This window comes from Mus caroli, unplaced genomic scaffold (genome assembly GCF_978045245.1).
Source record: "Mus caroli unplaced genomic scaffold, Mus_caroli_1 scaffold_12, whole genome shotgun sequence".
In the NCBI taxonomy this organism is placed as follows: Eukaryota; Metazoa; Chordata; class Mammalia; order Rodentia; family Muridae; genus Mus; species Mus caroli.
This window is the reverse complement of record NW_028227267.1, coordinates 68,647,926-68,660,571: the sequence shown is the minus strand read 5'-3', so window position 1 is coordinate 68,660,571 and position 12,646 is coordinate 68,647,926. Positions and strand designations below refer to the sequence as shown.

General features: G+C 39.0%; 1 protein-coding gene across 8 annotated transcripts in view; it reads left to right on the top strand.

Annotated features, from left to right (window-relative positions):
• The window catches only part of Fndc3a (fibronectin type III domain containing 3A), a 152,984-nt gene that overhangs the window by 130,656 nt on the left and 9,682 nt on the right, over positions 1–12,646 (top strand). For all 8 annotated transcript variants that reach the window (XM_021181265.3, XM_021181263.3, XM_029469236.2 and 5 more), the window contains 8 exons: positions 1,545–1,669; positions 3,391–3,565; positions 4,700–4,786; positions 6,139–6,277; positions 7,304–7,372; positions 9,203–9,321; positions 11,302–11,407; positions 11,494–11,669. In XM_021181265.3, coding sequence (XP_021036924.1) covers positions 1,545–1,669; positions 3,391–3,565; positions 4,700–4,786; positions 6,139–6,277; positions 7,304–7,372; positions 9,203–9,321; positions 11,302–11,407; positions 11,494–11,669 — 996 coding nt within the window. The remainder of the gene's footprint in view (positions 1–1,544; positions 1,670–3,390; positions 3,566–4,699; positions 4,787–6,138; positions 6,278–7,303; positions 7,373–9,202; positions 9,322–11,301; positions 11,408–11,493; positions 11,670–12,646) is intronic.

Genomic DNA, 12,646 nt, shown 5'->3' with positions numbered 1-12,646 from the left:
TGACTGTTCCTTCCAATGGTTCTAGAACTGTTTCCTGTCCCAGCCAGTTTCCTGTGGCCCATGGCCATGCTGCCATCCCGTACTCTTGACTCAGTGCCCGTCTCAGGAGACTGTCTGTGCTTACCTTTGTGGCTGGTCCACATAATCAAGGGTAACCCTCTTTCTCAAGACCCTTAATCTAGCCAGATTGTTCATCCTGTCACCATCTAAGGTGACATTTGGAGACTAGGGATTATTAGGTCTTGAGCATCTCTGACAGCCACAGCAACACAATGGGCTATACAGTTTTAATGCATTGTTTTCTTGTTTCTATCTTGTATTTGAGAATTATTCCATTCTCTCTAATCCTGTTGTTTATACCAAGCAAAGAAAAGGTGCCAGAGAGAGTGGAAATTCTATTGATAATGTGGAGATTCAATGGTATATATTAAAAGAATAATAAAGCATAACTAAGAAGGTTTTGTTCCAAAAATGCTAAGAAAATTCAGAATAAAATTGCTTTTGACAAATCACAGAAGACTTCATAGGTGATGGGAGGGAAAATGCTAAAATGTAGCAGGAATAAGAACCTTATTCATTGTTCAATAATTTTATAGCATTACTAAACAAGGGATTTCTTTTTAAAGTATCCACTAGCCAAATATACTACTCTACATTCTATTATACCAGTTTATATTATTCAAGAAGTTGTAATTTATTTAATGACTTTAAACTCATGATATAGTCATAGTGTCCAGACAAGAGAACAAAATCTACCATTATTCAGAATATGTGATTTTGTGCTTAGACTATGCAGTAGGTTTAGCTAAATACTATTAAAAATAATAAGACAGTTCAGTTTTACAGCCAGATGCAGTCATTCTCCGAGAAGCAGAAGTAGCCCCAACTGCCCTTGACCAAGGTACAGGGGTGAAAAATAGGTGGGAAAAGAGGAGATGCCCATTTGATTTCACACCCAGCATTACTGAGTTTCCAGTTGTCCTGGGGTGGCCTAACTTTTCCTCTTTGTTATCTAATTGTGCTGCTCCCACTTCTGCTAGAATACTTCAGTGTTATATGTAACTTTTGAAGCAGTTGCTGCTTCCGGCCTTTATTTTAAAGACACTTAGCAGTGTCTAGGAGGAGGTTTGGAGATAGGTTTATAAACTCTTCACAAAGAACTTTTCCTGAGTTAGTGGTAAGTGGCTACTTGTCTGTCTCAGAGAGCAGCCTGTTGCCATCACTACTTGTCCCCTGTGGAGATTATAAGGCCCATACCTTATTATGGCCAGAAATTTAGCATTGACTGAAACACCATATTTAATTCAAGAAACCATGCTTGGCTACTTGGAGAGCTACTTCTGCTCTTGGAATTCTGCACCTGAAGTCAACCATACATAAGATGTTCAGTGTCTCAGCCTTTTCTTAAGACCCATGGTATGTGTAACAGAGTTCTGATGCTGTATACTGTGCCATCTAGTAAACAACTATCAAACAGGAACTCATATGGATTTGTCTCTTGTTGGTAGTGCATATTATATATAATAACTAGCCATTTCTCCTAGGGGAAAGGAAATGGAGAATTCTGTCAGTGTTACATGGGCTCACAGAAGCAATTTAAAATTACCAAACTCTCACCAGCAATGGGTTGTAAATTTAGATTATCAGCCAAAAATGACTATGGTCTAAGGTAAGACATTTGTAAAATATATATATATTTTAGATTATTTAGTCAGACTACCCATTGAAAAGTTTGCTTTATTTTGTTGATAGAGTTATGATGTAGCAAAGTCCAGAAGAGAGTTACATAGAGGTGACAATAAAGATTAAACTCAAAACCTTTTCCAACCTCAAATATAAGTTAAATCTTTACATGTCTCTCCAGAGGGCTTATGGGTTTTTGTTTGTTTGTTTGTTTTTGTTTCTGGATTTTTTTCCTGTTTTTCTAAATCACTGTATATGTTTTAATGGCTTTGTTTAGAATCTAGTGGGTTTCATAACCGTGGTGCTTGAAGCAAATAGAAAGTGCACCTCCCCTTTTTAATCTTGAAAGGCTCAAATTTCTATTGTTTATTTGTGAATGAAATAATAAATCATATTTAGGATAAAACATATTAATGCCACTGGTGAACAGGCTTTGTTGAGTTTAGGTGGATAGTCGGTAACCGTTAAATTGTATCTGGAGTTTTGTTTTCCCTCCCTCCCTTCCTCCCTCCCTCCCTCCCTCTCTCTTGTTAGTAGTGCATATTATATTTTCTCTCTCTCTCTCTCTCTCTCTCTCTCTCTCTCTCTCTCTCTCTCTCTCTTCTCTCTCTCTCCTCTCTCTCTCTTTTCCTTTCCCTTCCCTTCCCTTCCCTCCCTCTCTCCCTCCCTTCCTTCCTTCCTTCTTTCTTCTTCCTTCCTCCTCCTCCTCCTCTTCCTCCTCCTCCTCCTCCTTCTTCTTCTTCTTCTTCTTCTTCTTCTTCTTCTTCTTCTTCTTCTTCTTCTCCTCCTCCTTCTCCTCCTCCTCCTCCTTCTTCTTCTCCTTCTCCTTCTCCTCCTCCTTCTCCTTCTCCTCCTCCTCCTTCTTTTTCTTCTTCTCCTCCTTCTTCTTCTCCTTCTCCTTCTCCTTCTCCTCCTCCTCTTCCTCCTCCTCCTTCTCTTTCTCCTTCTCCTTCTCCTTCTCCTTCCTCCTCCTCCTCCTCCTCCTTCGACAGGGTTTCTCTGTGTAGCCCTGGCTATCCTGAAACTCACTCTGTATAGACCAAGCTGGCCTCAAACTCAGAAATCTGCCTGCCTCTGCCTCCCAAGTGCTGGAATTAAAGGCATGTGCCACCACGCCTGGCTTGTTTTCTGTTTCATAAATGTTTCTCTGTGTAGCTCAGACAAGCCTAGGCCTTTTAAGTGTCCTGTTAAAAATAGCCTTTGTTTTATTTTAGAAATTCTTCTGCTTACCTTTTTGGGAGTTGGTGGGTTTAATTACACCATTTACATGTTCTTCACATAAAATGACATTTATAAGAACTGTCTTTTCTGCTCCATATACATACCATATGAACAGAAGTACACAGTGAACTGGATTTACTGCGTTCTGTTTCCTACGGACCACTGTGTATTTTTTTTCCCCACTGACTGAATATATTTCACTACCAAAGCTTAAAAATGTCTGAATAAAACTTACACATTTGAAAGAATTACTAACCTTTTAGTATCTGGGCTTCCTAAACAATTCTTCAGGTCCATTCAGTTCTGATTTTCTAGGCCTAGCGCAAACTTAGCTTGTTCAGTCAAGGTTCTTGATTTGAACCCCCGCACAACAACAACAACAAATTTAATTTTTTCATTTTGAAGAAATAGTATTAGTGGGAAAAAGAGGTTCTTTATCAACAAAATAATTTTTACTCCTTTTTTAAAAATCATTTGTTCCAACAGTGATTTAAGTGAAGAGGTCCTATACTACACCTCAGGCTGTGCTCCTTCTGTCCCCGCAAGTCCTGTGTTGACCAAGGCTGGAGTTACTTGGCTGTCCCTACAGTGGACTAAGCCCTCAGGAACACCATCAGATGAAGGGATTGCTTACATTTTAGAGATGGAAGAGGAAACATCAGTAAGTATGACTCTGTAGTTTAAATAAGAGATGAAGTAATTTTGGTACAATGTTAACCCCAATACAGTAAATGTCACCACAGGAGTTGGCTCATTCCCCAAGTTCCATCAGGCCTTGCTCTGCTATTGTATAAGTGAGATTGGTAGGAAAGTCAAGTCTCTTGATTTCTTGGTGTATATAAGAGGTTTAGGGCTCTATGAATATTGAAGTCTATACTCGGAAACCATAAAGACTGCACTTTGCATTTGAGAGCTGGCTGCATAACTCAGTGGTAGAGCATTTACCTAACCATCATGGCACCTTACATCTCCCAGCCCAGAGAGTCAGACATGGATTGACTGACTTAGGAAGAAATAAAGGGAATGTCAGCACAGCTTTCAGCCTCTGCACAGAGCAGTTTCAGAGTCCTGTCACATTCAGTACTGCTTGTGGGTGTATCCCAGAAGACTGGGAGTTACGTGGGAGGCTGTATAGTGCATCCTGAATTCTACTTGCCTGCCTCTATTTCCTGCTAAACAAAACCAGCTTCGTTTAAGATTATGATCAGGTAATAGTGGCACATTCTTGTGAATATACTATAAATCTTTATGTATACATTTAATTGGAATCATACTGTGTTTTCAATTACATCTCCACTTTTATAATTTCATCATAGGAGCTAATACAATAGTGAAATATTGTCACTGGAACTGTAAATAGCAATATTGGACCTAAATGGTACCTTATCTCCCAGGACAGTCACCTGTTTATTTGTTCACTTAAACACAGTTATGTATTCAAGGCAAAGTAAGGGTGTTAAAGACTTGTGTATGGTTAGTTCTTGTGACTTTGCTGAGAAATTTGGTTCTTGGGAAATCCCTTTGATAGTGAAATTGCCATTGGCTCCAGTTCCACCCTCAACACAAAGACCTTCTCTTGGCTCTCAGATTTTACTGAGACTGAGTTATCTCAATTCATCTACAAAAGGTCCTGTAGCCTATCAGTGTTCAGTCACTAAAGATAGAAGAAGGGTCAAGGTGAGACTTCATCTACACAGTCAGAGGTGAAGAGTAAGTCAGGCCTTCCCATTGCTGTTACTCTTCATACCTCTGCAAGCAGATGCCTAATGGAAACTAACTGTGTTTCCCTTTCCAGGGCTATGGCTTTAAGCCGAAATATGATGGAGAAGATCTTGCTTACACAGTGAAAAATCTGAGACGAAGTACAAAGTATAAATTTAAGGTAAATTTTAAAAGCCCATTAAGAAAAGTATTCTTTTTATTTTTCTTGTAAAGTTAAAACCACGTGCATGTTTACATTATATGTCCTTCCAAACCGTTCCTGTGGTCTTAAATTTTAATTCTTTCATTTGTAATGGGTAGTTCTGTTTTACTTTTTACTGTAATATAATAATATTCTTCAAACTTCATATATTTACATTCACAACCAGTTTTAACATTTTGTGGGCCTATTACTAATACTGTATAATGTGAGTACAGATACTAAAATATGAATGTTAAAACATATCCAAAATGATTATTAGCATCATGCCTTAGAAAGATTCTTCATATACTGTTAGTCATAATCCCTCAAAGGAGGTGGTATTTACCAATTTCTTAGCTGCAAAATCATTCTCTGCCCTTTGTAACCATTGTATTCTGTACCGGGGTTCCACTCTTGTTTTAATGCCCATTGACAACCCTTGCCTGGGTCTGTTCTTGTTGTGACTGATGGTGCTAAGTGGTGATGCCTTACTTTATAATTCAACCTTGTGGCACTTGCTTGTTGGCAGTAGTGACAGATTAAAAATTTTGTATGGAAACTTCTGGAACTCATCTTTCTTCCTATGGCATCACTCTAGGATATATTTTGGCTCTTAAATTTGCCCAGTACTTGAGTTATTTAATAATTACAGTTAGTAGAAACAAACCTAAAATTATAGTGGGATGCTGAAAGTTACCTGGATGTGTGAGAGCAGTGCAAAGACCCAAGAAAGTCAGACAGAGCACTGTCCTTGACTAGGTTCTCACAGACCCTGGTGTTACTTAGAATGCTGGAGTTACTAAAATTCTCATTCATAATTACATAGTTCATGACAAGGTGAAAATGTGGGTATCATTTCTAAAATCAAAATGACTCCCAGATTGAATTTTTTTTTCATTTCTATGTTAAAATCTATCTCATTTTTTTCCTTCCTGGAAATAAGTATTTGTTATCTTGTAGCTTCTGTTGGCTAGGAATCCAGGAACCAGTGGTTCAGATTTAAAGACTTCTGAAGTGGAATCATTTGAAAGGTGTTGACTTCCAAGTTCACTCACCTGGTTCCTCCCTGGGCCCTCAGATCTCACCACAGAGACTTTCCCATAATATGCCTAGGGCATTTCTGCTGCACTCTTTACATCAGAGGAAACTATTGGGAATAACTTAGGGCTCTCAATTACAAGCACACTTAATATGAAGACACACAGTTCTTCAACAGAGATGACTTCTTTCTCAGTCTCAAAATGTTTAGTCATTTCACTGAGCTTGTGTTTTGTTCACTGTTTGGTTCAATGTGTTATCAGGTAATGAACATTAGGTCTTTGTGTTCTCAGGTCATTGCTTATAATTCAGAAGGTAAAAGCAATCCTAGCGAAGTGGTGGAATTCAGTACCTGCCCTGATAAACCAGGAGTACCTGTGAAGCCTTCAGTTAAAGGGAAGATACACTCGCACGGCTTTAAAATTACTTGGGGTAAGATGTTCATTTTGTGTTTGATAAAAATCATTTAAATATGAACTTTTCTTTAAGACCAACCTTGTGAAAATAAAATCGTACCTGTTGCTAGAAATTTTCCCATTCATCCTTAGAAGAGAAGAAGAAAATCCATAAGCAACTAGTTTAAAACTCAAGTTCCTGATTTGTGGATATAAATGTCCAGATGGATAAATTATTGTTATAGTAAGCCATGCGCAAACAATGGCTCATCGTGTGTGTTGTTAGATGTTGTAGCACCTTCCTATGGGACAAAAGGCAGACTCAAAGGAGTTGTTCAGGAGAAAGGGATACTGTTGATGGACACAGTATGCGGAAAGCTGTGCTCAGATACTGACTAGGTTTGACACTAAAAGAACTAGGTGGGTGGGAGGGAGGCTGCTGTAAGAGGATAGACAGGGTCAGCTTCGTGTGAAAAAGAGATTGCTCAACATGGAGCCAGCAGTATTGCGTCATCTTGGCTCTCAAGTCAAACAACAACAAAATGGAACATTTGCAGAACATATGCCCTCTTACATGTGGGGTGTGCAAGCTCAATCCTGCCTTGGAGACAGTTGAAAAAGTCTTACAAGTACAGACTTCAAGTTCCCTTTGGAGCTACATGAATGGAATGTTGTGTAGCCACTAAAATTATTATAGAGGCAACTGTTTTGCTTTTGTTTTTGTTTTTAAAGATTTATTTATTATTATACAGCCAGCAGAGGGCGTCAGATCTCATTATGGGTGGTTGTGAGCCTCCATGTGGTTGCTGGGATTTGAACTCAGAACCTTCGGAAGAGCAGTTAGTGTCCTTACCCTCTGAGCCATCTCACTAGCCCCTAGAGTCAACTTTATATGGGTAGGTTCAGTGGGAGGACTGGTATATTAATTGAAAAATGGTGACAGCAGTGTAGACAAAGGATGTGTGAATAGTAATTGTTTCAGGTAATTCTTTTCCCCCTATAACTATCTGCCTTTGTATTCTGTCTATTGGGATTTCCATAATATCACTTTTGTTTGTGATAGATCCACCAAAAGACAATGGAGGGGCACCCATCAATAAGTACGTGGTGGAGATGGCAGAAGGTTCTAATGGTAAGTATAGCCAGTACAGCTGATAGACCTGTTCTGGTGATGAGCCTCCACTCTTCCAGGCTTTATACACTGTTTGCTGACATAAACACAGTTTTGCTGCGCTGCAAATTGTGCTTGATTTGGTGATGGTAGGGGTGAGGGTGTTTGTGGCAGCTATGATTGTGCCCATTATGATACACTTCAGATAGTGACCTCTGGAAATACAGTGGGTCAAATGTCAGCCTCTATTATGTTTTCTTTTTCTTCTTTTTTTCATGTTTATATTGTTTAAACCTAGCATATCCAGACTCAATTTTAGATACTATATATTTAATGTTTTTATTAAAGAGTAGCTTATTAAGTAAGGCTTATACCCACGTGTACTACAGGAAAACTGGTCTCTGGAGGTTAGCTCTAATTAAGGTTTTTATGACATATGAACTTTATGCTTGAGTCACCTGTTCATCAGATTTTATTTCTATAAAAGGCACGCTTACTGCAAAGAAAGGTCTTATAATTATGATTAAATGTGTTATGATACTGATCCTTTATATTCTTTGTTATATTATTACTGGACCAGTAAACACATTTAATATGCTTAATTAAAAACAAATTACCAGTCTAAGCCAAAGATTGTACAGAGATATTTCAGTTCAACAAAGCCATGCAGATTTGTGTTGTAGACCACATGCATAAAGAAAATTAAATCTTTTCCAGGAAACATAAAGTTAGGCTTGAATTGTTTCTGACAAGTTACATACACACTTTTTTTGTTGTTTTTGTTTTGGATTTTTTGGATTTTTTTATTAGATATTTTCTTTATTTACATTTCAAATGTTATTCCCTTTCCTGGTTTCCCCTCTGAAAATTCTCTAAATCCTCTCCCCTCACTCTGTTCCCCAACCCACCCACTCCCATTCCTGATCCTGGAATTCCCCTATACTGGGGCATTCACAGGATCAAGGGCCTCTCTTCCCATTGATGACTGACTAGGCCATCCTCTGCTACAAATACAGCTTCTGCCATGTATTTTCTTTGATTGGTGGTATAGTTCCAAGGAGCTTTAGGGGTACTGGTTAGTTCACATTGATGTTCCTTCTATGGGGCTTCAGCTCCCTGGGTATTTCTCTGGCTTCTTCATTGGGGACCTTGTGCTCCGTCCAATGAATGACTGTGAGCATCCACTTCTGTATTTGCCAGGCACTGGCAGAGCCTCACAGCAGACAGCTATATCAGGCTCCTGTCAGCAGGCTCTTGTTGGCCTCTGCCTAGTGTCTGGGTTTGGTGTTGATTTATGGGGTGGATCCCCAGGTAGGACAGTCTCTGGATGGTCCTTCCTTCAGACTCTGCTCTGAACTTTGTCTCTGTAACTCCATCCATGGATATTTTGTCCCCCATTCTAAGAAGGAAGGAAGTATCCACACTTTGGTCTTCCTTCTTCTTAAGTTTCATGTGTTTTGCAAATTTTATCTTGGGTATTCTAAATTTCTGGGCTAATATCCCCTTATCAGTGTGTGCATATCATGTATGTTCTTTTCTGATTGGGTTACCTCACTCCGGATAATATTCTCCAGATCCATCCATTTGCCTAAGAATTTCATAAATTCATCATTTTTAATAGCTGAGTAGTACTCCATTGTGTAAATGTACCACATTTTCTGTATCCATTCTTCTGTTGAGGAGCATCTGGGTTCTTTCCAGCTTCTGGCTGGAAATAAGGCTGCTATGAACATAGTGGAGCAGTTACATACACACTTAACTTAGTGAAGCCTGAGATGCCTACCCTCTCCAGGATGCCACAATGTTAACCATTACTTCGGAGCTGATTGTGCATAATTCTACACTTTTCAGGAAACAAATGGGATATGATCTACAGTGGCGCTACCAGGGAACATCTTTGTGACCGGCTGACTCCAGGCTGCTGTTACCGCCTACGGGTTTACTGCATTAGTGACGGAGGGCAGAGTGCGGTAATGCTTATATGTACATGTTTGTTCTTTAATTTGGACCACATGGAGCAGAATCAGCATTTCCTGCCCTTATTGGTGAAATGTGTGGACAAATCTGCAAGAGTAGTTTTTTTGTAACCTGGCTATTGTTACATTTACCAGAATATTCTAACAGGTTATTTTACTCATAGTCCATATTTAGGTAAATCCTAGGATGATACTTGATATTTATATTTAGCAGAAATTGAAGTAGTTAGATACTGATTTGCTGCTTTGTAAATTTTGTTCTGGAGAAACCATAAACTGTTCAAACACAGATATAACATTTTAGTATTTCAGAGCCTGGTTCAATATTGAGTACATTTAGCATCTTCAGTTACACTTACTCAGTCCCAACATTTTCATGGGTCAGTAATTCAGTGAGGGTGTCTTCATCAGGCTTCCCGACTGCCTGTTTGGGCTGCTTACAGTCCTCCCACTGTTTGAGCTCTTGAGGGTTTCTACTTTGAGTATGCTTGAGAACAAACAAGAGCATGAGAGAACTGGCCGAGACTGCTCTTTTCCTCATCTTTAAGTCATTTCAAACCACAGAAATATTTTGTGTACTCCATTCCCTGCCAAGATGCTTGCTTCAGTCCCTGTCTCTACATTTCCTACTTGTGAGTTTTGGAGGAGTATCCTAAAGCATGCCAGGAGCTGTGGCCCAGGCACAGACCACAAGCAGCCCCAGTCGCTGAGCTCAGTGCAGCAGGATGAGGCAGACCCCTCCCCACAGTTTTGGACAGCATATGGAGCCCCTTTCCTTGCTCATGCCTTCCAGTTCTTCACTCCTGGGCTGGAATCGTGCTCTAGGCTCCTGATGTATTTTTAATGAATTTAACCGAGAATCACTTATTAGAATATTCATAATAATATTTTTCTAGTGGAAGTTTACATAATGAAAACACTCTCGTTAAAAATGGCGTTTAAACTTCTTTTTAGGCCTGCAAGTATTGTGAAACTGAGTGTGTGTCCTGCCCAGCAGGCTTGTGGTACCGTGCTCTCTGTATTCCTTGAGAAAGCTCCCTGGTAGTAAAGGCATAACCTGGTGCTAGAGCAGTCTTCATCTGTAGAAGACTCCTTCCTGAATTCCAGAACCACCTGGAGAAAAGGAGAGTCTCCCACATTTAAGAACAGCAAACATAGCATCTGAAATTCATTTCTACTATGTCAGTGAAGCATTCTTACATAGATTGCCTGTCTAAAAAAAGGTTGAACAAGTGGTTTGTGTTTTAAAAGAATTAAATATTAAATGTGAACCTTAATATACAACTAGGCCAGGTAATCGTTAAGTAAAAATCAAGGCTGAGGCTGATAGCTTTCCATGGTGAGATACTTGCTTAGCATTTGTAAGGCCCTGGTTTAAACTCTTGTCACATAAGAAAATACATGACTTTAAATATAGGAATCAAAGCAATACTAAATAAAGGTGTCTTACTAAAGAAACTGACTGGCTGTAGAATTGATATTAGAGGAATAAGATCGATAAATAAATTAACATTTAGGTTAAAAGACGGTTTAAAAAAGAAAGCCAAAAAAAATTTTTTTTTTAAAAAAAACAACACCACCACCAAAAACCAATCCTATGAGTCTTAACCTCCAAAAACAATGCAGTAGAAAACATCTGTACTGTTGGAACAACTAGAGGGTTGTGGGTCCCTGTGGACAGGATTTGTTTAGTTGCCTATTGTCTTGGATACTTTGTTTTGTTTCATTATAGAAAGGATATATTCCTCTTCCCACTTGTTTTTTAAATAGTAGTTATAGTACATGTCCTTTTGTCTATAAAAATATGTTGTAATGATTTAATAAGGCATGATTCTATTCAGTACGTTATTTCTTTGGGTAGTAAAGTATGATTTCACACTGTTAATACAATTTTATGTTGTGTTAAAATTCTTTATCAAAGCAATCCAGTTGTTTAGACTAAGCCTTTTGTTTGATTTTGCTTTGTTTCTGCAGGTCTCTGAATCTTTACTAGTACAGACTCCAGCTGTGCCTCCTGGCCCATGCCTCCCTCCCAGGTTACAGGGTAGACCCAAAGCAAAAGAAATACAGTTACGATGGGGTAATTTCCATCTTGGTACTGAATTATGATTAAGTTAGAACCAAAGTATTTCTCCTGTTTAAACTCCTAAATATGTCCCTGCTTAGGACCTCCTCAGGTTGATGGTGGATCACCCATTTCCTGTTATGCAGTAGAAATGACTCCTGCAGATAAAGATGAGCCCAGAGACGTTTACCAAGGTTCTGAAGTGGAGTGTACAGTGGGCAGCCTTCTTCCTGGAAAGACGTACAGCTTCAGACTTCGTGCAGCAAACAGAATAGGGGTGAGCAAACTGCCAGCTGAGTCATCACTTGAGCACGGATTGTCACACCTATTATCAAGCCATTTTGCTTTAATAAGCTTCTAGTGACAAATAAGGAACAGCGTGCCCTATAACTCATCTTTCTGTCTTTGTACTTTGAGACCTTAGTTAGAGGTTGTGTCACTTGGAAAGAGTTATGGCTTCTTTTACAGATGTTTAAAAGCCTGTTTTTCATGGTCACAAAACTGGTTTTATGCAGCATTTACTCCTCACTGCAAACCAGATGTGATTCATGCTTTGCTTCATGAGCAAATGCTGATATTTAAGCATTTATGGTTTATATGAGTTATTTAAGTGTGTATGTATATGTATGTGTCTGTATACATACTGAGAGAGAGAGAGAGAGAGAGAGAGAGAGATGCATAAAATGCATTAAGAGGTGATGCTAGGGCTGGAAGAGTGCTTCCACACAGCTGCTGATGCCCTAACTCTCCGCTAAGGCAGATGCCCTAAGACAAAGCAGTTGCTTAGTTGTATGGCACATTACAAAAACAAAACAAAACAAAACTATTCCGTAAGTAATTCTTTTCAAAATTTAAGGTCACAGGTCTCTTTACCACAGTTTTAAAGACTTGAGTGAGCTGTCTCCATCTGAACTATATTTTAATCTGTAAGTACACTTAAATATTGTGGATGGAATTGTGTAGTCTGCAGACAGTCCTTATTTAGCTGTCAGTCTGTGTGCCCTTAGCAATCTCACAAGGCTGCAGTTAACTGGTAGCATTTTCAATGGAATGTCTTCCTTTTCATTTACGCGTTTTTGCTAGTTTGACAAAACAACTTTGGACATTTACTTCCCTTATTTCCACTAACTACCCATCTTTGACCCTGTCCTATAAGATTGGTGCCACCTCTTTCCCATGTTCATATTTGGTGCCCTCATCCCTCTTCACACCATTCCTTTCCTCTCACTTCCTTAATTTACTAGTGCCCTACTC